The sequence below is a fragment of the Hoplias malabaricus genome, chromosome 3 (genome assembly GCF_029633855.1).
Source record: "Hoplias malabaricus isolate fHopMal1 chromosome 3, fHopMal1.hap1, whole genome shotgun sequence".
Classification (NCBI taxonomy): Eukaryota; Metazoa; Chordata; class Actinopteri; order Characiformes; family Erythrinidae; genus Hoplias; species Hoplias malabaricus.
The window spans coordinates 55,579,149-55,607,036 of NC_089802.1; the positions used below are offsets into that span (position 1 = coordinate 55,579,149).

The 27,888-nt window shown below is 42.4% G+C and overlaps 1 protein-coding gene across 5 annotated transcripts in view; it reads right to left on the reverse strand.

Moving 5' to 3' along the window:
- lrp8 (low density lipoprotein receptor-related protein 8, apolipoprotein e receptor) overlaps window positions 1-27,888 on the reverse strand; it is a 183,206-nt gene that overhangs the window by 48,271 nt on the left and 107,047 nt on the right. For all 5 annotated transcript variants that reach the window (XM_066665571.1, XM_066665570.1, XM_066665569.1 and 2 more), the window contains exons 5-9: window positions 27,827-27,888; window positions 22,453-22,578; window positions 21,682-21,804; window positions 19,698-19,817; window positions 19,315-19,440 (exon numbers count right to left, since the gene is read on the reverse strand). The exon at window positions 27,827-27,888 is cut by the window's right edge and continues 322 nt beyond it. In XM_066665571.1, the coding sequence (XP_066521668.1) occupies window positions 19,315-19,440; window positions 19,698-19,817; window positions 21,682-21,804; window positions 22,453-22,578; window positions 27,827-27,888 (557 nt within the window). The remainder of the gene's footprint in view (window positions 1-19,314; window positions 19,441-19,697; window positions 19,818-21,681; window positions 21,805-22,452; window positions 22,579-27,826) is intronic.

Genomic DNA, 27,888 nt, shown 5'->3' on the forward strand with positions numbered 1-27,888 from the left:
TGAGAGCGAAGCAGCTTTGGATGGCCATGCATCTGGTTTCTGTGTGTGTCCCAGTGGAGAGTGACATCACAGAGTGTCAGGTCAATGCTGTCTCCTGTCCCTGACAAACACAACTAATTAAAGGTGTGAGGAGTTAGATTACTGCCCAATGGGAATGACAGCTAAGTGACAGCCATTTACTTCATTAAAATACAAGAATTTATTTGCAGCATTGCCCTTGCAGAAATGTCTTTTTGTTATGACGTGGTGTATCAAAAATCACATGCTTGTGATTGATATCAAACTCATTTAAAAATGTTGTAATATAATAGCTGAATTTCTAACATAACATGTTAACATGTATGTAATATAACCAATATAACTTGCAGTAGTGGAGGTCTCTGAATGTTCTTATCAATAAAAGATCTCTTAAACATAAGTGATGTAAGATCATTTAGACACACTATTAAAAAAAAGTTAATCTATGCTCTGTTTAACATTTCACTTATCAGAGATAAGTCTGGGCAATGGATAATTTTGGGAAGAGTGAGAGTGGCATTTTTTACCAAACCATATTATCTACAGACTAAAATATCACTGACAAATGCACTTGTGAGAAAATGCAATCAGATCTTCAAAGCAATGCTCCAAGATATAGGTTAAATAAGTTGGATTAGAATCTGTTACGCTATCAAAGATGGGACAAACTCCATTTAATAATTTCACAAGAAACATCAGTGGAGCAGAAGACTACAAACTTCTGCAAATACACTCTAATGCCCCTTTCACACATACATGGTAATCCAGAAATGTTTTGGAGTTTGCCTGGAGGAGCTGTATGTGTGAACATGACCACCCACCACATTCGCCCCAGACATTACCCAGACTTTATCCTCCTAGTGCCATAGTAAAAACTCAGAGTAAAGTGAGAGTCAGCGCATCTGAGAACAGAGCGGGAAATGTTCCAGAGTTTCTCCTGCACACGCTTCTGGCACAGAAAATCTCCTACTGTGTGCTGCATGTGTGAAAGGTCCACTCCAGAACATCTCTGGACCCAGTACACCGGAGTTCATGTATGAAAGGGGCATAATTACAGACTGCAATTTAATGGCAATTTAATTTAATCCTATTATTGACGTCCCAACTGTGTGACTACTAAAGTTTTAAATTTCTTTATGAAATGCTCAACAGCAATCAATAATTCACACTGGAAATCATTTTTAAACATTTTTTTTCTAAACAAATAAAAGCTTGCTTAAAAGTGAAAAAACTATCTGTAAAAAACAAAAGTTGTCTGTTAATGCAGTGCTGGCATAGTGTTTCAAACAATGAAGGGCTCCCTGTTCTCACTATTCATGCTACCAGTCACACTGGAACCCAAAGGTCATATTTGCAGTTGCTATTGTGTCAGAAAATTGGGTTTTGGAAAACTGACGCATGGTCGCCTTTTGCGTCAAAGCATGAGTCTCTTATCTATCCCTCGCCTATAGTGTGAATGCTAATGAATTCTTAGAAAGGAAGCAAAGAGCAACTCACTCATTTCATATTCTGAAAGATATATCTGTGGAGAGAGTATCAAAGTAATTTCATGGAGTTTCAATGCATGCTTGAGCAATAGAGAGAAGATGAAGGTGAATGGACAGCTGGTTAGATGGATGGAAGGATCTTTTAAGGGGTCTATATAGAAAAACCATGTAATTTTAAAATAAGCGTTTGATGTAGTACATAAAAAATATTAAAGTTTTAAAACCAAATGCAAACCATTCACACCCCAATCTTTATACATAAAAACTTGTTAAAACTGCGAAAGCAACCTTATTATGGATGTATATTAATAATAATTAAACAACACACACAATACATATGCACCTTAAAATATCGATAAGATTTGGCATTAGATGGCCTTAATGGCCCAGAACAACTAGAGTCCATAAAAACTTAAAACAAGCAAAATGTAGTGGATGTTGGTCATACACCCCGATACATATATATATAATTTTATAATTTGTTTTATAGCCTTGACCTTATTCAAACTCCTCCAACCTCTGATATTTGACTTAATGATATTAATTAAGATTTATAATTGGTTTAAGCAATTAAAACATTAATAATTAGTTTGAGAATGAATAATAATCATGCTAAATGAGTTCTTCAGGATTTTCAGAAATTCTAATGAATAAATTGCAAACACTGTGACTTCAAATAATGAGAGTTTTATTAATAAAAAGAAGATATTTAGTTAACATAGCACAACCTTGTAATCTCACGGTGTCCGGCAGGGGGAACTGATTTTGACCTTAAGGTGAGCTAGACACTTCTAACTTGTGACTAAATTGTTGCTAACTAAGGTTAATAAATGGTAAATTATAAAGAGGGTTTGTTTGGACATCAGCTACTGAAAAGGTGTTAAATACGCTAGCTTACTCGTTCGCCGTTTCACCGAGCCGTCGCGTCCTGTTGTTTAATCTCCGTGTCCCGGGGTGTTCTCGTCGTTCCCACGTGGTGAGAAGCAGGCCCGCTTATGGAGGATCTCTTTACAGTCGATTTGAAGACCCTCGATTCCGAGCTGAGCTGCGTTGATCGAGATTTCCCTTCTTCGGTTTTTCACAGGCGTGGCTGGTTTTCCACCGTAGTGGGGAGGCTTTTTCAGAGTATTAGCTAGTCTCGTTGTCCAGCTTTCCAGGATTGATGTCTTCAGGAATCAGCTTATAACGTTAATATATCTGTTATCGATTACTCAAACGGTTGATACCTTACTTTGGCCACAAATAAGTTTCACCCGCCTTGATCATTCGTGAGATCACACTTCGATAGGTAATAAACATAAACAAGATTAAAGGAAAAGAAAGATATTCAAATTACTCGACGTATTAGTAAAACTTCATACTCTTAGCTAATTTCGAGACGTCTCTCGTAAGCTTTTCTGAAGTCTGAGAGGTTTTTCTTTGTTTGTTGTCGGCGTCCTCTATTTTCCAGTTCCTTTCGTGGTCCGTTACTTCTGCAGAGTCCTCGCGACTCTTCAAACTTCGAACTCATTGTCTGTCTTACTGTTTGTCCTTTTCAAGGCTGGCGCGGTCACGCCCTAATGGGAGGCGTCCTCTTTCTGATTGGACGCGAGTCCAGACTCACGTGACTCTCGTGAGGGAGAGAGAGAGAGAGAGAGAGTAGGAGGAGGGGGTTTTGACTCTGTGATTCATACATAAGGAATATGAGTTTCTCGTATCAAAATTCTTATACCTGTTATCAACCTATAACAATGAGTACATTGGACTATTAATATCAGACATTTACATAAGGTCCCATCTTGAGTACATTGTTCACGTCCAATTCGTGATGATACGCTGAAAAATAAAACATTAATCCATTTTCTCTCATTCAGAGACAAAACTGATCTTTGTAATAGAAACAATCGGCATTATACATCATTTCATTAGAAGGTAGGCATTCATCTGAGGGTACAGAAAGTGACATTCATACGTTCGTTTATACACAAATAACTCAGAGATCGGCTATTTTCGCTATTGTCTTGCGGCGACTCCGAGCGAGGTGTAGTTCCGCCAGTGTCCATTTGGTGTCGTTGTTAATCCGTGTTTCAGCTGTTGGTTCACGGGAGTTCACTCGAGGTCACTTTGGTTTGAACATCTGTTGATCTCCGTGAAAGATAAGGATTAGACATTTAGGTGCCATTGTCATAAAAACGGGCCGTAAAAGCTCTCTTCTTTGTTTGAGGTTCCTGTCTCTTTAAGTTAGTTATCTCGACAGTTCCTGTTAGTTAAAAGAGAGAAGGGGGGTGTTGGGGCCATGTGTTACTTAAAAGGGTTCTTTTGATGTCTTTAGATTGGTTGTGTGTGTGTGGGGGCTGCTATGTTGCAGACGGAAAGTCTTCTGCAGACTGGAAAAGTTTTAATTCAAAACTTTTCATTTCTTGATTGTCCGATATTCATATTTGGCTCATACTCCACTACATTCCCCCCTTTCTTTTCAGTTTTATGGTTCGTCAGGGATCATGGAGCTGAAAAGAACTTTTGCTGTGGAGGAAGGTGAGGTCAGCAAGCATATTCAAACACATTTCCAGAGCTGATGTATTCCTATTAGTGTATGGGTGTATATGGAATGTGTATGTTTGCATGCTGAAGGGATCCTAATTATTTAGGGGCAGGTCTTGTTCAAACGCAACCTCGAGAGCTGATTCTTCGACATGGCCTTCGGCTTCATATCTAAAACTTGGGGGTTCACCTCTCTGGGCTCTCTTATGTCTAACGAATTTGACCATTTTATTAGACCAAGTTTCTAACCTGCTCTGGAGGGCTCGAGTGCGTTTGAAATAGAACCAAGCTATACCAAAGGTCAAAAGATATCCTAATCCTACCAGGGTAACTAGTAAGGTGTCCGGGGTGGACCATGCATAGGTGACAGGCTGAACTGGCCATAGGGGTTGAGACGATAGTTCTCTAAGAGTGTTATCTATGGGGGTTAGGTCAATGACTTGGGTTCCCTCATATTCTAGGCGAGTTAGTGTTTTAGTATCTAGCTCGATGGTGTGTTTGGAGAAGAACTCTGAGATTTCTACGTCGCTCTCATATTGGTCAGGGTTTAGGTGATACAGGGCCAGGTCTCCTACATGTAAGATTGCGTTTACGGGGACGTCTACCCAGAAGGTTTGGCTAGGAAGGAGTACCCTTTCTGAGGTGTCATGTTGATCATAGGTTAGTAGGGCCTCTCTAAAGGGGGTGTTAACCAACCAACGATTTCCAACAATTTCAGCTTGAGTACTGGTTACCAAACGTCGGGGCGTGACGACTACCGGGCATTGAGTATTACTCATCATAGGCTTAAGGCCACAGATCCCATTTGCGCTGTCACGAATGAAAGGTTTGCTAGGGCACAAGTAGTGAATGTCTTTAGTGAGTGTGCACATAAGCAAATTGGGTACCAGATATAGGTCAGGGTTATCGTCTTGGTATGCTACAAGAGATGTTGTTTTCACACGAACGTAGGCAGAATCTTGCCAGAAACCAACGTTGACAACATCTTTCAAACGGTATATGTTTTCAGGCGCCATTATGGGAAGGTTAATAATGAATGCTAATTCTCGGTCTTGAGGATTAACATAAATTGGGATGGCGTTACCTAAGGTATAGGCTAGGTGGGCCTGGAGATCAGTAACTACTTCTCGAGTTGCTGTGGATAAAATCTCCTGTACTAAGGATAGGGGCACCAGGTAAGGAGGGATTCTCCCCATGGCTAGGCTATCTACAGAGGAGCTGATTTCTTGTAGCATATCAGACAATAACATATTCACAAGCTGGATGTGGGCAAGGTCAAGTTGTACTACTGAAAGCATGGAGTTAACCGTCTGGAGCGTTTTGTTCAAAGCGACACTGTGAGCGTTGAGCACTACGACGGTGCCACGTAGGGTTTGCCCAATGGTTTGCAGGTGCTGCTGCTGTTTGTCTAATTGGGTTTTAATGTTCGGAATTTCCGCTTGCAATTCCCCTACTTGACGTTTAACAGTGGCTACATTGACGGCATTGACGGCGGACGTTCCGAGACTCAGTAGTGATCCCACAGTTGCAGCTGCCATTAACAATCCGCCTATGAAGCGTTTAGGTCGTTTATTAAAACCATTTAGTTCTGATTGCGTTACGGTAAACTTTTGTAACTGGCGGAGCATGTGAGTTACGTCGGCTTCAGCATGGCTGATAGCTTCCTCAGTCCATCTAACTCCATTCCGGCCAGTCTGCAGCGTGGTTATCGGTAGGTTTTTGCTACACGCTTCGGCGGGATTCAACCGTACAAATACTCTCTGGGTATGGAGGCGGCAATTAGTGATTAGCAGTCCCGGCTGGTCTTTCAGTATTATTCCTGAGTCAGGACCTGGTTCAATCACTTCAGGGAGCACAGCGGTTCCTAGGGAGCCAACGATCAGGAGAATGAGCAGCGGGGCCATCCTACCGGAAGAGATGCTCATGGTTAGATTTAGGGTATTTACGGCGAGTCGTTTAGATAAATTATAAGAAATTTTCACGATACCCCCCTTTTTGATAAAAATTTCCTAGGGTAAGCACTCTACAATAATTGACGATGAGGGACTAGGGTCTTGCACCCTGAGTGTCCTCAGTCTGGTTAGAAGCTCGTTGCCTGTTAAAGAGTGAGAGAAAAAGGGAAAAGGGATAGGAGAACTAAGGTGTGAGTAGAAGGTTATAGTTGTTTGTTAACTAACACCCTTCCTGCCTTTGGTTCTGTCGTTTATGATCTAACACAAGCGTTAGTATCCCCTACAAGTCCCATGGGGGTTGTGTGTGGTCGGATTTGGTTGCGGTGGACCCATTTGAATTCAGTACTGCCCCGAGCTTTGTTTATTTTGATCCTGTAAACAACGGGGGACAGTTTGTCTGTTATCTTGTAGGGACCGGACCATCGGGGTAGGAATTTGCGGGCCAAATTCCCCCCTGTTTTTCGCGACTTTCCAACAGGTTGGACAAAGATGTAGTACCATACCTTGTCCCCTATTTGGAGTTCATCGTGGGATGCTTTGTGATCGTAGTACGCTTTGCGACCTTCTGCACTTCTTTCCAGTTTCTGCTGGGCAAAGGCGAAAGTAGCTTTGAGGTGTTTCTGCAGGTCCTCCATATACTGATGAGTGGTGTAGGCTACGGCTATGCTAGCTTCACCTGGCTGATATAACAGATGTAGAGGCAGAGTCATTTGTCTCCCTGTCATCAACTCAAAGGGTGAGACCCCGACCGCGTCGTGTGGGGTCGCCCGTATGGCCATCAGTACGAGGGGGAGTTTGACATCCCAGTCTCTTTGGTTTGCTGCTACGTACTTTTTCAGTATGCTAACAACAGTTCGGTTGGCTCGCTCTACCTGACCTGAGCTTTGAGGATGGTAGCTAATGTGAAGGCTGGCTTTTACTCCTAAGAGTTGCCAGAGCTGTTGCATGACCTCAGCTGTGAAATGTGTCCCTCTGTCAGAGTCGACACGGCTGGGTAGGCCAAACCGTGAGAAGACATGGTTCATCAGTAAGTATGCAGTGGTTAGCGCTGTGTCATTCGGTGCGGGGAGGCATTCTACCCATTTAGTGAATGCACACGTGACTGTGAGGAAGTACTTGTTACCTCTTACTGTTCGAGTGAGTGGTCCAACCCAGTCTATCTGGAGGTTTGACCAAGGGAAGGATACTCCTTTCTTTTGCAAGGGGGCTCTATGAAGAGGATTCGAGGGTTGAAATTGGCAACATACCAGACAGCCTTTAATGTAGTCAGCCACATCTTTTACCATGTGGGGCCAATATGCCGCCTGCTTGAGCGCATGGTGTGTTGCTTTGACCCCTTTGTGTCCCGCAGATGGGGAGTCATGGGCGTGCATCAGCATCACCCCCCTGTGGCACTGAGGAACCACGAACGTAGGTGAAGTGTGCGAGTCAGTGGCATGAACTAGCAAGCCTTTGACGACTTGGAGGGACGCTTTGGCGCCGTATAGGTCTTTAAGGCCTGGTATGGTGTCAAGATCTTGTGCTGCGATGGGATTAGTAGAAGGGTCAGAGACATGGCTAAGCATTTTAGAAATGGATGGGTCTCGAGCTTGGAGAGTAACTAAGTCAGCGTCCGAAAAAGCAGGGTTAATAGAGACAATGGTAGTTTTGGCATTGTCAGGCGACGCCTTTGTTATAGTTCGAGACCGTGTGACAGCTAGGACTTCGATGTCGGGTGGGTTTGGAAAAAGGGAGGGATCGAATGTCCACGATGTGCCTTCGCGGGCCCCTTGCTTGGCTAAGCTATCTGCTTGATCATTGAATTCTTTGTCATCTCCCGGGACTCGGGAGTGACCCTTCACTTTCTTCCAGTAGATCTGCAGGTCATGTGTGTCTACCAAGTGTTCGCATGCCGCGAAAAGCTCTTTGTGTTTAACTGGCTTTTTGTTTGACGTGGTGTAGTTGTTGGTTTTCCACAGTCTCAAGTGGCATGTGAAGCTTAGGCGCGCGTAGTTGGAGTCTGTGCAGATCACCAACGTTTTTATGCTTTTCTGGACTGCAGACTGGATTGTGATAAGAATTCCTGCTATTTCAGCATATTGGGAGGACTGAGCACCCAATTTGAAACTTAGGGGTTCGTGAGGCCATCCGTTTATTCCGATAATACCCACCCCTGCCATCAGGGTGTGTTCTCGGCGGAACGAACAACCATCTACATATGCAGTGACAAGGTCTTTGCATGTGTTAGGATCAAAATAGTGGTGGTTAGCCACGGTGGGTAAGAGGGTTTCTGGAGTTTGTGGCACTTGGGAAGGAATGTTTCCTTCGCATCGCCTGCAGGAAGCAAGGCCTGTGCCTAGGGGGCTCTTGTAGTTTTGCGCGTAACGCACCTCTAAGTCAAAGCTTTGGAGAGCCATTAGCCATGACGCTACTCGAGCGTTAGTTACTACACCCTCTCGAATTCGTTGGCTGTTTAGGAAAGTGACTGGTTGATGATGAGTTTCAACAATCACCTTCTGACCACCTAGGTAGTTGGAGAAATGTTTGACTGCCCACACTGTTGCTAGTAGTGCTTTTTCGCAGTCACTGTATTTGTTTTCGGCAGCCAGCATAGTTTTACTAGCATAGGCTATGACACGTTTGTCTCTATCGTGTAATTGATACAGACCGGAGCTGAGACAGTGGTTCGAGAACCCTACTTCTAGGTAGAATTCTTTGCTACTGTCAGGATAGGCAAGGCATGGGGCCGTGCACAGTTTCGATTTTAGTGCCTGCATGGCGTGTTCCTGGGCTTCGCCCCAGGTGAACGGAGTGTCCTTTTTCAGGAGGTCATAAAGTGGACGAGCTAGGTCCGCGTAGTTCTCTATGAATTGTCGTGAGTAGTTGCATACTCCTAAGAAACTGCGGAGATCCTTAAGATTGGTGGGTGCTGCGAGGTTTGTTACCCCTTGCACTCGACTCACTTGTGGTTCAACACCATCAGTGCTTACGAGCAGACCGACGTAATTCACTTTTGTTCTGCACCACTGACATTTGGAGAGTGATATTTTCGCACCTGCTGTTGTAAGCTGGTCAAGAACATGATCAATCTCGTCAATGTGTGCCTGTAGGGAGTGGTTACGCATGAGTATGTCGTCCACATATATGAGGGTGCCTCGCTCGCGGGCATCAGGGCATGCTTTGTTTAAGAAAATATTAAACTCCGCGGGTGAGTTGGCATATCCAAAAGGGCACCTAGTGAATGTGTACTGTCGGTTTGCGAAAGTGAAAGCGAGCTTGTGTTGGTCTTCTGCTTGCACCGGGATGGTCCAGAAGCCAGAGGCTACATCGATGGTGGAAAAGTATTTAGCGTTTCGGACCGAGGGAAGCTCTTGCTCCAATTGTGTCATCGGCCATCGAGACAAGGGAACCTGTTGATTTAGTTTCCGATAGTCGATGGTTAAGCGCCATTTACCATTTGGTTTTATGACGGGCCATAATGGTGCCGAGTACGTGCTGTTACAGGGTCGAATTATGCCCTTTTCCAGCAAGTCATCAATGATTTCTTGTACCGGTTCATAGGATGCCAACGGAATTTTGTATTGGCGGACAAACGTGGGTGGTGCTCCCGGACGAGTGGGAATACGTACTGAATGAATGTCAGTGAGACCACAGTCCGTTGAATCTTTGGAAAAAGATTTTTGATATTTAAGGAGCACTTCACAGAGTTTCTCACGTTCTTCTTTGCTTTGGAGGGCGTCGGCCTCCTTTAGAACTTGTTCGACTTGGATACGAAATTCGGAGTCAGATAGTTCTTTCGAAGTACGCGGATTTGAAGTGTTTTCTCCCGCTTCGGGAAGAAGAGATGGTTCCCGGGAGGATTCCGGGGATGAATCTATGGAAAGGACCGTGATCGTCATTTGATTGTCGTCAGCGAGATCTATCCTGCAAATGGCATCATTACTCATGTCCAGAGCTGAGAAGAGAGCAACAGCTCGTGTCGGATGAGTGTAGAACACCTTTGATTCTGCATGATCAAGAAGCAGGGATTCAGGCATTGGTCCTATGATCGGAATTCGCAACTCGAAGTCATGGAATTTCGTACTGACTAACCAACCCAGAGGAGATGAGTGAGGGATCGTCAAGGGTTGAGTGGTTTCGTTCCGTACGAATAGATAGGTGGATCTTGCTCGCGTCTCCACCAAAGGTGTGGCTTCGAGGGTGAGGCCTAGTTCGAAGAACTGAGGTGCCGGTTGGAAAAGTGCATGCGCGTGGCTTAAGTGTTGGCCAGGTCGCATGACTAAGCGGATGGGTACATTTGCTGCGTTCGCAGGTACCACAAGTGAACCTTGGTTAGTGACCTGACATACCTCGGGAATAGTTTGTCCTGAGCCTAGGTTGCTGAGATCGGAGGACCAGGTTTCCGTTGAAACATCAGTCAAAGACCACAGTACACTATTGAGGGTGTCTACGTGGACGTCGAGGCGCACCAAGAAGTCACTACCAATGTAAACGTCGTGCGGCAAGTTAGGGACGACTAAGAAATAATGGGTGATTACCCTTTTGTTCCACTGGACGGTTAAAGCGCAAATTCCATCAGTGGGTGACATTGCTTTTGATGCCAGGTTAAGAGGAAAGCGACAAGGACTGCTCACCAAAGGAATATTTGGTTGAATGAGGCGCAGAGTGTTAAAGAGGGTTTGGCTTATGGCGGACTGGTCGGTCCATAGAGCCAGAACTGCATTGTCTACATGATAGTCCTGGATTGTGAGACCATTCACGATGGGAAGGCCTGGAGCGTCTGTTGTGGACGGCTGTGTGAAAGTGCATAGGAAGGTGTTCCGTTGTTCTAACATGGCACTAGGGGGCCAGGGAGAGACTGCTGTCTCTGGTGTGGCTGCCATGGGCTCAGTTTCCTCTTCCTCGAAGTGAGGGATCTGACTTGGTGGATCTCCTATTGATTCAGGCCGGATTTCGAGACGGCAACACTGAGCTTCCCGGTGGTGTGGGGTGCAGATGGGTAAAGGCTCACGCACTTGTGCCCAGATCTTTGACCTTTTGAAGTCAATCAGTGGTTCGAAGCGATTAAGGAGATCTTTGCCGATGAGGAAGGGAATTGTTTCGAGAGGAGACACATGGACTGGATGCACTAAGGTCATTGGTCCAATGGCTAAGTGTATTAGTGCCATAGACTGGATAGTGAGGCCTGCATGTGAATACGGCTGAATTTTAAGAGAGCAGTTTTGGAGCTGTATCTCGCGATTTTCACGCCGCGCAATGGCTCGAACCTGGTGGAATAAGGCGGAAGACATGAGCGTGACATCTGATGCAGTGTCCAATAGGGCCTCATGTACTAGCCTTCTTTCCACAATGGTGGACAAGTAGAATTTGCGTGCAACCCCTTTTTCCGTTAGGTGTCCCATGAATTGTCGGACGGGTGTGTCGCCTTCAATGACTGAAGGGTCATTTGGCGTTAAACCTTCTTTACCGTCTAACTGAACAACTAAAACAGCACTGGAGGGTGGTTGCGAGTCACCCCCCTGTATCATCGGGTTTTCAGTGTTTGTTTGGGTCACGAGGAGATTGCACGGTGCGCTAGAAGACGGAGCTTCGCTTGTCACTTCTCCTACATAACTTTCTAACATTTCTGGGGTGTTAGAGGATGGCTTTGGGTTAGACCGCGAAGAGGTGATAGAAAGAACGTCAGGTTTTTTCTTTTTCTCTTTGCAAATCATTGCAAGCATTCGGCGGATGTCCTCTAACTCCTTAGAGCTGAGTTCCGTGCCTTTAAGCTTGTCTTTAGTGTGATTTTCTTTATTTTGATACCAGTATTTCTCTTTCTTTTCTCTATAGGAATCAGAAAGCTGGTTCGGAGCTGTTCGCTCATATCCCTTATGGGGATGTGATGGTTTTCCACGGCCCGCACCGCGGTTTTCTACAGGGTAATAGTCACGACCATACCCAGCCCTGTCCCGAGGGTTCCAGAAATCTTTGTCATGATTTCTGTCTGGCCTGCGAGGAGGGTAGCGCTTGTATTGGTGTGAGGGCGGATGAGGTTTCGGGCCCTCACTGGTCCACGGAGTGGAGGAAGGGTTCAGGGCGGATCTTGGTGGATCGGCCTGGGTGGCGCCTTCTAACTCTAAATGTGGGGAACTGGAGTCGACATTGAAGACTTGGGGTGTTTCGGACCGCCTGTTGGGAATTTGTTGGGTTTTGAGGAAACCTCTGAGTGCTAAATCACGCAGCTGCCTGCTAGACAGGGTGCGAGGGCAAGCTGAGACTCCCAACTGGTGACTGGTGTGGGGATGGAGGTTTTGGATAAATAGTGATTTGAAATTTAACTCTTCCTCCATTCCGGAGTCATTTCTAGGTCCGAAGTACGCCTGTCTGAGTCGATTATAATATTGCTGAGGGGATTCCTGGCGTTGCTGTTTTATGTTCAAAGCAGCGGCCAGTCCGGTCTGTGACAGGTGATTGGAGAATTCTTCCTCCAATGCTTGGCACAGCACATCATATCGCGCTTTTACATAGTCTGGCTGACGTTCAATGAAGTTACTGACGTCTCGGTTGGAGGTCAGTTTAATCACATATAGTCTGTCATCTATGGTGATCCCGGGGAACCTTTGGAGGTAGAAGTCAATATCTTTTAGGTAGGAAAAGATATCATTAGAACCGTCAGGTTTGGGATCAAAGCGGGTTATATTACGCGCGATTTTATCTAGGTCCTTGTATGAGGGACCATGAGAGGGTAAAGGTTGAGGGGACCAGACACTGGGTTGCAGTGCTCTGGGTCTAGCAGGGCGTTGTAAGGGACGACTGACAGGAGACACAGGGGAAGGGGAAATACCCGTTGATACCAGAGGAGGTGCTGCAGCAGCTCTAAAGGTTACGGTCCCTGAGTCTGGTTCCTGATCCTCACTATCTTCCTGCTGGCCTTGTCTTTCTGTAGCGGCACTAGGTGGCACATCGGGTGTGACCTGGGGCAGCGTGTTCCCTTCAGCTATTTCGCTTTGAAGTCGACTTAGCTCTGCCTCTACCTTTGCCTGCTGTCGCCTTGATACCTCAAGCTCACGTTCGCTGGCTCTGAGCTGTACTACAGCGAGGAGGGCTATCTGACCTAATGCCTCAGTTAGGGGCTTGCCCTTGAGGATGTTGGTTAAGTGGTTCTCTACCCACTTAGCCACCATGTGGTCACGATGCGCCTGTGAGGTTTTCTGCACAGTTTCTGCGAGTCCCGGCATCACATCACTGGTGATGCTGGTCAGAACAGAGAATGCCTCATCCCACAAACCTTCTACATATACTTCCGAAGAAAAAGTCCCTTCTGCCATGTTAGCTGTGTTTTAACTGCGAGGTGTAACTTACTTCTATTTAGTTAGGATTAATTCCGTTAATCCCTTCTCTAACTAAATCTGAACTAAATTCACTTGTACCGAGTGCTCTAAGAGTAACTGCTAGTATGTATGGTGTTAGAGTTCACTTGTGAATCTCTAAGGGAAGTCTGTTAGTAGGAGAGGGTGGAGTGAAAGTTGCTATGCGCGAGTGAATAAAAGAAGAGAGAAAGAGAAAAGAAATTTTTCAATAATTAAAATTATTAAAAATTTTGAATTAAAGAATTGTCGAAAAATTTGGATGAAGGAATTTTAATATTAAGTGAGTTTTATTATTAGATATAATTTCCAATTAAGGAATTATGAAAGTAAAAGAATTTTCCGAATTAAAGAATTATTAAGAATAGCGAGATTAAAAGACTCTCTCTTTTAACTGCGTTTGTGATCTGGTATCAAGTTAAAGTGTCAATCTCTAATTACTGCACACTGTCTGCTGTAGTTGTATCAACTTATTATGCTTCCAAGCCTTTACTTGTAATTATTCAGATGTGCAGAGTTTAGAGACAGCCACTAGAGCTGTGATACCAGGTCTTATCAGTGTGAACTGGTCGACAATTTCAATTGCGATAGCAAGTTTTCTCCACCAGAGGGTACTGAAGGTAAGTCTGAATGGCAACAGCGAGCTTCAGTATTTAAGTTGAACTTAAATTGTAATACCAGACTAGGACACCAGAGGGCGACAAGCAAGTTACAATGCAATAGCAGCAATGGACACCAGTCGGCGCTGGTGAGAGTCCCAATAGACACGGTACCAGCAGATACACTAACACAAATGGGAATTTCCACTGTAGCGGGAAGTTTCAACACTAGAGGGTGTTATCAGATTAAAATCTAAAATGGAATAAAGATTTTAAACGCTCAGATACTCTATCAAAAAAATAAAAATTAAAATTTTAAAAGGGGAACAGAGATTTTACACTAAGGTATTTTAAAAGAATTTCATCTGTAATGACAACTTTTAAACACCAGAGGGCTGCTAAACACTTATGTTGTCTCGGCGGACAACCTCCCAACCACTAGAGGGTGTACGGGAATCAAACGTCAAGGGTAGCACCACTTGACCACAAGGAGGAGCAAGGGAGGACACGCTTCAATAGACGCTAGTTATGAAGTATTTTTCCCTGCAATTACGCACTTATACCACAAGAGGGAATTTGTCTTCCTCTGTTTTGGGGGCGTTTTGAATTTCCCTCCTTAGTTTCAGCTCCGCCCCTTCAAAGGGGTTCGTTCCTTTCTGAATATGATTTCAGTTTAACAGGAACAGCTGACGAGAGCAGACTGCTCTTCATACAAGCCGTATTTTCGGCTGTTTAATAACCTCCCAATCGCCTAGCGCGCGATCTCGTTATTAACGCTGGTAGCGACCCAGTTTAAAACGAACGGGGGTATTCGGTTCGGTGGTCTCTCTTCGCCGGGATTTCGCGGCGGGAGGTCGAATCCGACGGCAAAGTCTCACAGCGGAATTTCGCGCAGTTCAGACGTGCCCAGGCCTCAATTTAATGCATGCAAAATGGCGCAGAGCCGCGCTCTTTCAAAAACAACCAAGCTTATTTTCTAACCGGTATATATCACAGAACAGTTTTTCAGCAGTAACAAACACAACACGAAATTACCCACATCAAGCTTTGAATCTCAATCGTTATTCATCAACACACACAGTGGAAAGTATTTCATAAACCCAAGCTGATATTCAGTGTTTTGCAGTTTGCTCATTAAAAAGCCTTTTTCCTGCCTCGCGTGGGCGCCAATAAAATATATATATTTTATATATGTAGTGGATGTTGGTCATACACCCCGATACATATATATATAATTTTATAATTTGTTTTATAGCCTTGACCTTATTCAAACTCCTCCAACCTCTGATATTTGACTTAATGATATTAATTAAGATTTATAATTGGTTTAAGCAATTAAAACATTAATAATTAGTTTGAGAATGAATAATAATCATGCTAAATGAGTTCTTCAGGATTTTCAGAAATTCTAATGAATAAATTGCAAACACTGTGACTTCAAATAATGAGAGTTTTATTAATAAAAAGAAGATATTTAGTTAACATAGCACAACCTTGTAATCTCACGGTGTCCGGCAGGGGGAACTGATTTTGACCTTAAGGTGAGCTAGACACTTCTAACTTGTGACTAAATTGTTGCTAACTAAGGTTAATAAATGGTAAATTATAAAGAGGGTTTGTTTGGACATCAGCTACTGAAAAGGTGTTAAATACGCTAGCTTACTCGTTCGCCGTTTCACCGAGCCGTCGCGTCCTGTTGTTTAATCTCCGTGTCCCGGGGTGTTCTCGTCGTTCCCACGTGGTGAGAAGCAGGCCCGCTTATGGAGGATCTCTTTACAGTCGATTTGAAGACCCTCGATTCCGAGCTGAGCTGCGTTGATCGAGATTTCCCTTCTTCGGTTTTTCACAGGCGTGGCTGGTTTTCCACCGTAGTGGGGAGGCTTTTTCAGAGTATTAGCTAGTCTCGTTGTCCAGCTTTCCAGGATTGATGTCTTCAGGAATCAGCTTATAACGTTAATATATCTGTTATCGATTACTCAAACGGTTGATACCTTACTTTGGCCACAAATAAGTTTCACCCGCCTTGATCATTCGTGAGATCACACTTCGATAGGTAATAAACATAAACAAGATTAAAGGAAAAGAAAGATATTCAAATTACTCGACGTATTAGTAAAACTTCATACTCTTAGCTAATTTCGAGACGTCTCTCGTAAGCTTTTCTGAAGTCTGAGAGGTTTTTCTTTGTTTGTTGTCGGCGTCCTCTATTTTCCAGTTCCTTTCGTGGTCCGTTACTTCTGCAGAGTCCTCGCGACTCTTCAAACTTCGAACTCATTGTCTGTCTTACTGTTTGTCCTTTTCAAGGCTGGCGCGGTCACGCCCTAATGGGAGGCGTCCTCTTTCTGATTGGACGCGAGTCCAGACTCACGTGACTCTCGTGAGGGAGAGAGAGAGAGAGAGAGAGTAGGAGGAGGGGGTTTTGACTCTGTGATTCATACATAAGGAATATGAGTTTCTCGTATCAAAATTCTTATACCTGTTATCAACCTATAACAATGAGTACATTGGACTATTAATATCAGACATTTACATAAGGTCCCATCTTGAGTACATTGTTCACGTCCAATTCGTGATGATACGCTGAAAAATAAAACATTAATCCATTTTCTCTCATTCAGAGACAAAACTGATCTTTGTAATAGAAACAATCGGCATTATACATCATTTCATTAGAAGGTAGGCATTCATCTGAGGGTACAGAAAGTGACATTCATACGTTCGTTTATACACAAATAACTCAGAGATCGGCTATTTTCGCTATTGTCTTGCGGCGACTCCGAGCGAGGTGTAGTTCCGCCAGTGTCCATTTGGTGTCGTTGTTAATCCGTGTTTCAGCTGTTGGTTCACGGGAGTTCACTCGAGGTCACTTTGGTTTGAACATCTGTTGATCTCCGTGAAAGATAAGGATTAGACATTTAGGTGCCATTGTCATAAAAACGGGCCGTAAAAGCTCTCTTCTTTGTTTGAGGTTCCTGTCTCTTTAAGTTAGTTATCTCGACAGTTCCTGTTAGTTAAAAGAGAGAAGGGGGGTGTTGGGGCCATGTGTTACTTAAAAGGGTTCTTTTGATGTCTTTAGATTGGTTGTGTGTGTGTGGGGGCTGCTATGTTGCAGACGGAAAGTCTTCTGCAGACTGGAAAAGTTTTAATTCAAAACTTTTCATTTCTTGATTGTCCGATATTCATATTTGGCTCATACTCCACTACAAAAATAAAGAGTTGAAAGTTATTCTGAAGTCAGGAGGAATTTCAGGGTGTTGTGCATGCTGTGTAGCTTGAGGCAGAGACTTTTCTAACCCACTGTGGCACAATATGCCTAATGACAGTGTCCCTCCAGCTGTCATCCCCTATTGAGTCTAAGACACCAGAATGCTCTGAAATATCTTCAGACTTACCAGGCAAAAAAGAAAAAAAGGAAACAAAACAACCCCTAACACTGACAAACTTCATCAAGTCCACAATATCTTACAATCCCAAAATAAGTCACCCTATATTTGTCATGAAATAGCAATTCATTTTCAAATCAAATAACCCACTTTGTGCTTAATAACCCTCTCCTAGTTACTCTGGCACAGCTGGGGCAGAGACTCTTCCACAGAATGTTCTGTGGCTGGACTGTTTGACTGCACATGCTGACATCAGTAATAAATGCCTTTCTTTCTTTGACAGCACTTTTTTCTTGTCTGGGAGGTAATAAAGACTCATTTGCCTGCGACTGCAGTAATCAATGCAATTTTCACACCATTTAGAGCAAAGCGGAACCAATTCTTGTATCCACTTCCTCATTATTAGTGAGTTTGTAGTTAATGACTGAGTTGTAAGAGGGATGACTTGAACCTCAGACACTTTTCACTTTCCTTTTTTTTTTTTTTTACTTTTAAGGGATATTGATTACTCTGACTACTAATATTTAAATATTTCATCCAAAATAATTCCCAGAGTGTTCACTAGATTTAATATTTATACTATAAAAGCTCAATCAGGGAACTGCAACAGAGCTTTTACATCCATATACCAAATGATGTCATGAGATTGCTACAACACTTTTACAGTAATGACTGATTGGAGTAGCCAACAGACATTTGTCTAATGCATAGTTTGCACACTGAGTTTCAGACATTTTGCTCAGCCACCACACCAGTGGTTATCAAAAGACCAAGGAATAACCACTACAGGGGCTTAAACCAGGAATGGCTGCAGCTGGCTTTTTTTAGAGCACAACAGGAGCCTTAAATACCCATGTTAGAACAAAAGCATGTAGTTTTAAAAAATGCATAAATGTGTGGTTTTATTAAATGTATTGTTGCTCTTAGTGTGATGACACCAAATGCTCTTTGGCAATATCATTTTGGTCTTGTCATTTCAAAAACTATATATAGTATCGACTGGGTTTCATGTTTTAAAATGTAAAAGTTTTCTAAAATATGTTTCAGTGGTACCTCTGACAGAGAGGTTCTTGGTCAATACCTTGACACTTGCTAATTTAGTATTGTTTAAATAATATAAATATACATTCTACATATGTGTCTCATATTTAAATCTATATAAACTGACAACAAATAAGATAGAGCTGGTTAACCAAGCAGACAGTAAACCATCTTCTGAAACAATCTCAAACAATATAACAGAACAAACACATCATCAACCAAGTAACCTGACCAAACAGACATGAACTGCACCAAGTTGGAGGACACCAGAATATATCAATCAGAAGACAGTGTGAAATAAAGACAACGAAAAAGAAGCCAGCCATGGAATTGTTGTTATGATATTCCAAATACAGGGGTTGGACAATGAAACTGAAACCTGGTTTTAGACCACAATAATTTATTAGTATGGTGTAGGGCCTCCTTTTTTCAGCCAATACAGCGTCAATTTGTCTTGGGAATGACATATACAAGTCCTGCACAGTGGTCAGAGGGATTTTAAGCCATATAGTGGATAGTGGCCAGCTCACTACGTGATGCTGGTGGAGGAAAACGTTTCACGGCACCACCTTCAGGATACAATGTTTGAACCGTTGGATGCACATGCTCTTACTGGTGCAATGTGCAATTAATGAAGATTGGCCACCAGGCTCCTCCAATTTAGCCATGAAACCTCCCACACTAAAATGACAGGTGTTTCAGTTTCATTGTCCAACCCCTGTATAATATATTCCAAAAAGATTCTGTTATAAATACACAGCAAATGAACATATTAAGAACAGGGTTACTTACTGTTTTCATCTATTTTTTTAACATGAAACTCAACCTGATGGTTTATTATTGTTTTAGAGTTCACAGTGCATCAGGCAGCGCTAACAACAACTACACAAGCAAGCTCTAAAGAAGACAAATGCATACGCACAGCCTTACTCCAGAGCATATATTAATACCACATGCCACAGTCCAAAAAATGGTTAATGCCTTACCCACAGCCTTGCAGGTCTTGGTAACCGGATCCATCTCGTAACCTTCATAGCATTCACACTTATAGTCGCCTTTGTAGTTGATGCAGATTTGACTGCAGACGTCTGGCTTCTCACATTCATCTATGTCTGGAGGAAGCAATGGAAATGCATCATTAGCGCATAAACACACACAGGGCAAAGAGCTCATACATTGTGGTGTCCATGTGCAAAAAAAAAATTACATGACATGAGTCATTCCTATATCCATTTCATGGTCTTTAACATAGTGATGTGTATGAGTCACACACCTTCACTAACGAAGTTCTAGCGATATGTAACATTAAAGTATGCTTATCATATAGTCTGTACATGAAGAATTTGTCCTCTGTGAACCAAGTCTTTACCTCCACAGGTCTTCTTATCCAGCAGCTTGTAACCTGAAGGGCATTCACACTCAAAGCCTATTCGCCGGTCCTTGCATATGTGAGAACAGCCACCATTGTTGTTGGCACATTCATTTAGGCCTATGTTGGAGAACAGAGAGCACAGGGAAGAAGTGGGGCAGGATGAGTAAAAGGTCAGTTAGTCCAGCTGGGATTGGATGGTGTGTGAAATGTGCCCATGGCAACCTGACAGCAACTGACAGGCAAGTTGCTTCATTTTCATTTTCTCAGCGGAGTCTCAGGTTCATGCCAGGAGCTTATGAGAATGTGATGAGTTGAGTGAAATCTTCCTCGCTCACGCAGAGGACTGGAAAGGTGAGAGACTTAAATGCTAATAATATAATATAATATATATAATAATATATTATATAAATATAATAATATATATATATATACACACACACACACTTACACATATCTATGGATGCATGGGCATAAGTGCCTGAGAGTTTTATCTGAAAAGAGTCCATCAAAGGCCTGCAGAAAACATCTGAGCAATCTGAGCAGGGGTGTGATGATAGCTTTTAAAATCTCACCCCCTATTCACAGCAAGGAACCAGAGAGGGGTATTGCAGCATCACATAAAACTATTTGCTTTCTAATTGCAACAAACCAACACGTTACTCCTATCTCCCTAGCCATCTATGGAAGTGCTGTAACATCCTGCCTCCAGACACAGCCTTGAAACTATGCTCATTATCATAAGTACCTCAAGAAGCTTTCACCAAACACAGCGAGCTTTGCAGTAATTAGCTTGCCTGCTGTGTGTATATATGGCCAACTGCTTTATTTGTGTATTTAAATCACTCTAGAAGCAATTGGTATACTTTGGTAGAAATAACGGAATGGGTGGGCATATAAGAGATACGGTAGAGAGAGAGAGAGAAGAGAGAGAGAGAGAGAGAGAGAGAGAGAGAGAGAGAGAGAGAGATAACATACTACCCTATATTGTGTATTATGGTTAAGGGACATGTACAGGAACATGCTGAAAAAAATCTTTGCTCTGGCCCCACTGGTAAAGCCCTCCATGCTGCAGTGGGCCACCTGGAAATGACCTATTATGTGCTGGGGATAGTGGGGGGCTGTCGCAAACCAGGTGCTCTTTCTAATCTCATTTGCAGGGATAGGAGAGTAAAGCTAGACCCTCAGGGAAATTAACATCAGCCATCTGATTATATATCTTGCATTAAAGATTCAAACTGTGGATAAACCACCAGAGAGAGTTAGACAGATACCAAGAAGACAGAGAGAGAAAGAGAGAGAGAGAGAGAGAGAGAGAGAGAGAGAGAGAGAGAGAGAGAAAGAGAGAGAGAGTGAGTGCATGAGAGAGAGAGAGAGAGAGAGAGAGAGAGAAAGAGAGAGTGTGAGAGAGAGAGAGAGAGAGAGAGAGAGAGAGAGAGAGAGAGAGAGAGAGAGACCGATGTTTGTGCAGGAACACAAACACAAGATGGCCTTTGGAAATGTCATACGCACTCAATTAACATACTGCTGCATGGAGATTGAGAGCCACACAGAGCAAATTCTCTTATGGAGACAACATTATCACAGGGTTCCTGGAGTCAGGTCAGAGCTGTATGTGCAAAACTTAAAGGAAAAGATTAAGCATGTTCATTTAGCATGTCTGATTTGATAAACTCTGTGATTAAGAGGAAGGGATCTTCAGAGGAATTTAAAATATAGTGATGAATGATTACAGGGCAGTAAACTCTGGGTAGATTCCACTCATGGCTAATGTATAGAAGACTATAGGCCCTCAGGAGTCAATCTACACTTTGATCATAATTAACTGATTCTTAAGCTTCTAATTTATATAAAGCACAGCTCTCATTAATTACTAGTGCACTGCATTAGAAAAGTGCTTTTTTAAAGATGCACAATTATTTTCCACTACCTGCAGAAAATCTAACAGTTTTTTTGTGGATTCTCTGTATTACAAAACACTTACCACACTCCTTAATGGGCTCATCTGACCAATCCTTGCAGTCTTTGATGTTGTCACAGACCTTGTTACTGTCAATGCACTGTCCATTCTTACACAAGAACTTTAGTGGTCCATCACACTTAGTAGCTGAAAGAGAACAGAACAAACATATTTATATATTTCTTTTAATTTTTCCAAGCAGTGCTAAACTATATATAGTAAAAACTATATATTCTTAAGTGTTATTCAATGGAATATATCACATTCCTAAAAATGTAACCTTGAAATTCCATTAAGTAAATTTCACACACTACAACTTGGTGCCAGCTAAATGTGCATGGAGGAGGGGGTACAATACATTATAGGTACAACACATTAAAAATGTTGCAGCACAGGCGCGTTTACCACAGTGCTACATCTGCTTCCCTGTTAAAGACACTTTTCTAAATGATTTGGAAAATGAGGATAATAATTGTTGAAGTCACCAGTCTTTGATAACAGTCTGGATAGCCCATTCGATCTTTGGCACAGAGAAGTCAATGTTATAATGTTAAGTCAAATGTGATAGAAATATTTAAGATATTAGCTGTTTAAACTTCATTCTTAGAGCATAAGTTTCAGTAAGTATGGAATTTTTGCAATATTTATGGCATATTTTTACATTATATATTTATCAAATAAGTTTTAGAAAACAGTAAACGCAAACTTTTGAGCAGTAGTGTATCTGTATCTACATCTGGAATGTTAAGGGAGATGGAGGGTGGTAAGAAGAAAAAGTATAGAGATGATACTCACTTTTGTTGATGCAACCTGCTTCATCACTGAAGTCAGGGCAGTCATGCACACGGTTACATTGCTTAGTACCATGAATACAGGAGCCATCGCCACACTGGAACTCATCCGGCCTGCAAGTCAACAGAGCTGAAACACACACGTAAAACTTTATGACTTATAGTTTGTGGTAATTACAGTTCCATAAACAGCTTTGCATTTCAGTTGCAGTCAGGTCAAACACTAAGTGCATTTAAATTCTAAAGCAATCCTTCATTAACAACTGCACTAACCCCCAAAAGTCTCACACTGAAACAAATCAATCACTGTCAGAATGCCTTTGGTGGAGAGCATTATAGAAAAAAAAAGAAAAAAGAAAAAAAGAGGTGGGATGTGTGATGTACGCTGTTTGAGAAAAAGAGATGCTATTTATCTTTTTTAAAGTGTGAGTAATTATTTATGTGGTGGGCTTTAAATGTGCAGCACAAAGGATAGATACACTGAAGATAAATATCAGCACAGATGAGCCAAGTTATACTATCCCGGCTATATCCAATCACTGCAAGATAAAACACAACCATATACAAATTATAAAAAAATATACATGTACACACATGCACAAACCAAAAAATGGCTCAAGCAGATATTATACAAAACCAGACAAGCCTAGTTTTGAGAGTTCTGGAATGTATCTCTCTTGGATTGTAGTAATATTCCAGGCCAGTCTATATTTCTCATCAGGAATAAACTAAATATGCATACATAATCTGATAAGTATGCAACATAATCATATTCATTTAAAATATATTTATTTTTAGCTATAGGGGATTGTGGAAATAAGCCTGTAAACATTTCATCATCATCATCACCATCAACTCACTTTCAGGATTGTGGTGGTAACAGAACAAACAAAGAAGCCCAGGAAACTCTGTCCTCTGCATCAATATCAATATAATTAGATGAGTTTAGTGTTTCATCCTTGCTGTGCCCAGCTTGGATAGTGTCCCCCCTCCCCTCCTGAACTCTCAGAGTGCTTTCCAGAAGTCGCTCATTCTCCTGGATTCTCCACACTCCTTCCACTCTCTAGATTTAGCTTTTGCAATTGCAAAGGCTGCAGCCTTTTGCCAGTTGATACCCATTTGTGGGATCCTTGAGCCAAGCTCAAAAAGTCTTCTTCTTCAGCTGGCCAGCCACCTTCACTTCTGTTGTCCAACAGTGGGTTCTTTGGTTGCCTTCATAACAGGCACCTTCAAGATTTTCACACAAGAAATATGCTTTCACAATGCAGGTCTTGAACAGAGTCCATTCAGACTCCATGTCTCCCAACTCCTCCAGAACATGTGAGAACCGTTCTCAGAGGTGAGAGATGTAATCATTGTGGACAGTCCTCTGCCAGACTTTCCCAGCAAAACCTCACTAATTCCTGGCCTTCCAAGTTTGTCTAGCAGTTTTCCCCACCATTTGATCCAACTCACCACCAGAGAATGATCAGTTGACACCCCAGCCCAGAAGTCCAATAACATCCCACCACTTGGGAACAGATCAGGCAACCCATCCCTCTCAAATCACCCATCAGTGGTAAATTGAGATGCTGGTGATGTTGTCCCACCGCTTGCACAGATTCACTCAGGTTTGTGAACATTATAACGGATGGATGCCATTGTTACAGGGTGCTCCAGTGTCTGTGTTTCCTTCTGAATCTGTCCTTTAATTTGGTCTGTTATAGTCAGATCTGTCGGAATAGGTCGCCACACCCTCTATACTTCATAAATCCAAAATAATCCAGTCCCTCCATCCAGGCGACCTTCTTGTTTAATGGGACAAACTGTAACTGAACAGGTGCCAGCTGAGGAAAAAAAGTGACCCCAAATCTGCCTGCCACCCCTCACACTGTGCAACTCCTGAGTGGAAGAGAGACCATCCCTTATTGAGGAGCCTGGTTCCGAGGCCCATAATGTGCAGAGGTGAACTCAATTATAACTAGTTGTTATCTCTTAATCTCCAGCTCCTTCCACCCAGTAGAAGTTTACCTTCCATGTGCTAGGACTCCGTTTCCATATGCCAACAGTCAGTTATACATTTCAATCCATGTTATTATCTTTTGTTATGAACAGCTTATGTAGATGTGAATTTGTTTGATAAGTGCTACCAAAATCATTAACAAAATATATAGCAATTTTTCAAGATTGGTGGAGCAATGACTGAAATGACAGAAATGCTGGAAGAAGTGGAGGCTAAAATAAAATAATTCATCATTCATTCATTATCTGTAACCGCTTATCCAATTCAGGGTCACGGTGGGTCCAGAGCCTACCTGGAATCATTGGGCGCAAGGCGGGAATACACCCTGGAGTGGGCGCCAGTCCTTCACAGGGCAATACAGACACACACACACACACACACACACACACACACACACATTCACTCACACACTCAAACCTACAAACACTTTTGAGTCGCCAATCCACCTACCAACGTGTGTTTTTTGGACTGTGGGAGGAAACCGGAGCACCCGGAGGAAACCCACGCGGACACGGGGAGAACACACCAACTAAAATAAAATAAAATAAATTAAAATAGGTATTTGTCAGTTTTTTTTACCTTATCTAACAGTATTTTTATTTAATGAAATGAATACTGAGTCAAGCTTCCGGCTGACAATTGTTTCTGAAAGTAGCAAATGCTCCAAATTGGAATTGAAAAATGTGAGCAAGAAATAGGGCCGAAGAAGCACACAGAACAGATTCTTAAAACTCAAGAGGCCTCTTTTACATCTTAACACACACAGGCACGCAGACAGACACACACACACACACACACAGTTACTTAGCAACTGACAGGACACTAGAGCATGGCACCAGACTGAATTTGGCACGGCAACAAACGACAAAGCTTTACATGGTTTAGACCGGAAAAGCATGTCAAAAGAGAACATTCAGGAATGCTGCCAAACACACACACACACACATACACACAGGACCAATGCACAATCAGGTGAGAAATGTGCACAGGAAGAAGAAAACACAGAAATCTCCAGTAACTATATTGTACTTTATATTTTTAAATGCCAATCCAGCTGGTTTAGTTTTACTACACAAGGGTCTGTAACGTAACCTGTCAGGGAACCTTAGAGGACATTACTCTAGTAACTGTCATTTCCCGTAAATACCTGACAAAGCCCAGATCAAAGCAAAATATCATAGCTCAAATGTTCCAGTCAATACTAACGAGTACAGTTTAGCAAGTGTTAATCACCCTAGTGTAGCTCATGGAGCAGGCATTGCTAATTTAGTTGCCCCAGGGTAACACGTGGTGTGGGCATAGCAAGTTTTATTCAGTATGGGTAATTTGGGATCTGTACATAGTGAGTTTTAATCACACCATGGCACATGCTTCAACTAACCTTATCTGGGTTGGTTAATAATTTATTTATTTATTTACAGTTCTAGAAACCTTAGGTATATGTACATACCTTAAGCCCATAATTAGACCACAATTACCCATAATTCATTTATTATTCTCATGCTACATTTTCCAAGGTTAAGACTTATGAAAATGCAAATCATTGAGTTTGGTAAACATCCATCATTGATCATTTCAGCCAGAAGTGTTACTGTCAAAATAGCATTATAATAACATCTTAGAACTACCAGGTTTCCATCTTTTCTGAAGGAACCCAGGTTACATAAAAACCTTCAAGAAGGACAAATGCCTTTTAACGGAACATGACCAGTTTCTAAATGTGAAGCTTTGAAGCACTGCTACAATGTCACATAAAAACACTCAGTTTCAGGATCATTAGTCAGGTTTGGGTCAATAAACAGGAAACAGAAACCGCATGATAACATTCAGAATCAACAGCTTTTCAAAACTCAGCTTCAGAGTAAGCTATAGGCAAACCTGCTTGTGATGAAAACCACAGATAGGAAAATAGTCACTTGGAAACTACAAGGTTCACTTTTATAAGGTAGAATACATATTTGTATGCCAAAAATATTAAGAACGCTCCATAAAGGAGAGTTGGTCATAAGAAAAATCTCAGAGAAAAAAACTGAAACTTTATCCGAGAAGCATAAAAAAAGCATAAAAATGACTTCTGAAGTGAAGTGTGTTGGTGACAGTGTCATGCTATGAGGATGCCCTTTACTTTCAGGGACAGAAGATCTTGCTTGAGCAAGATAGAATTAATGGAGTACAGTACATAAAAACTGAAATGTGGGAGAAAGTTCACCTTTCAAGAGGACAATAGTCTTAAGTACAGGGCTACAGCAACACTCGAGTGAATCAGCCACCAAAAAAAAAATGATGAAGGTCTTACAGTAGCCCATTCAAAGTCCTGACCTCAATCCTACTTAGAACTCTTTGAAAGATAGTACAAAGATGCATAAATTTGCTATCAATGGGGGTGGGGTGACAATCACAACAATAATTTCTGTGACTGACATTAAGCTTAAACCTTGAATTTCTAATATGATACACAACTTCAATTAATCCATGGGTCACCAAACTACAACCTGCTTTCATTTGATCAGCCCAGCAGCGAAGCATGGGTTCTGGCCCCTTTAAATACAGCAGCAATGTGCAAAGGAAAGCATGTGGTCTGGAATATGGTTGGGCGGTATAACAATAATATTATATACAGTAATTAAAAATGTGTTCAGTATCTCAGGGGGCTCTCAGATCTTCTAGTGTGTAATGTGTCAAAGGTTGATCCGTTTATCTTCCTTATCAATCTTTTGCCCATCAACCTTCAATGTAATTTAAGGAAGCAGACATTTGCTTCTTACTCTCAATTTTCATATTCAAACTTGACACACAGTACATCCGTTACAACTTTTGAGGATCCCTGAAATAATCTATTCCCAGTTCCAGACAAACGGCTGGGCATAGTACTGGACATAGTTAGGCAATTCTCATTCATTCATTATCTGTAACTGCTTATCCAGTGCAGGGTGGCGGTGGGTCCAGAGCCTACCTGGAATTATTGGGTGCAAGGCGGGAATACACCCTGGAGGGGGTGCCAGTCCTTCACAGGGCAACACTCACACATTCACTCACACGCTCACACTTACGGACACTTTTTGAGTCACCAATCCACCTACCAATGTGTGTTTTTAAACTGTGGGAGGAAACCGAAGCACCCGGACACGGGGAGAACACACCAACTCACAGACAGTCACCTGGAGCGGGAATCGAACCCACAACCTCCAGGTCCCTGGAGCTGTGTGACTGCGAAACTACCTGCTGCGCCACCGTGCCGCCCTAGTTACGCAAAATAACTAGGTAAAAATATTTTACATTGTCATAATTTGTGAGAAACATAATGACACTTTGGAGGTAGGGGTGACATGAAAATACAACCAAACATCTCCACTGTTTCTTAAAATAAGTTACTCACGACAGTTTGTCTCATCTGACTTGTCCTTGCAGTCTGGGTCACCATCACATTTCCAGTTTAGG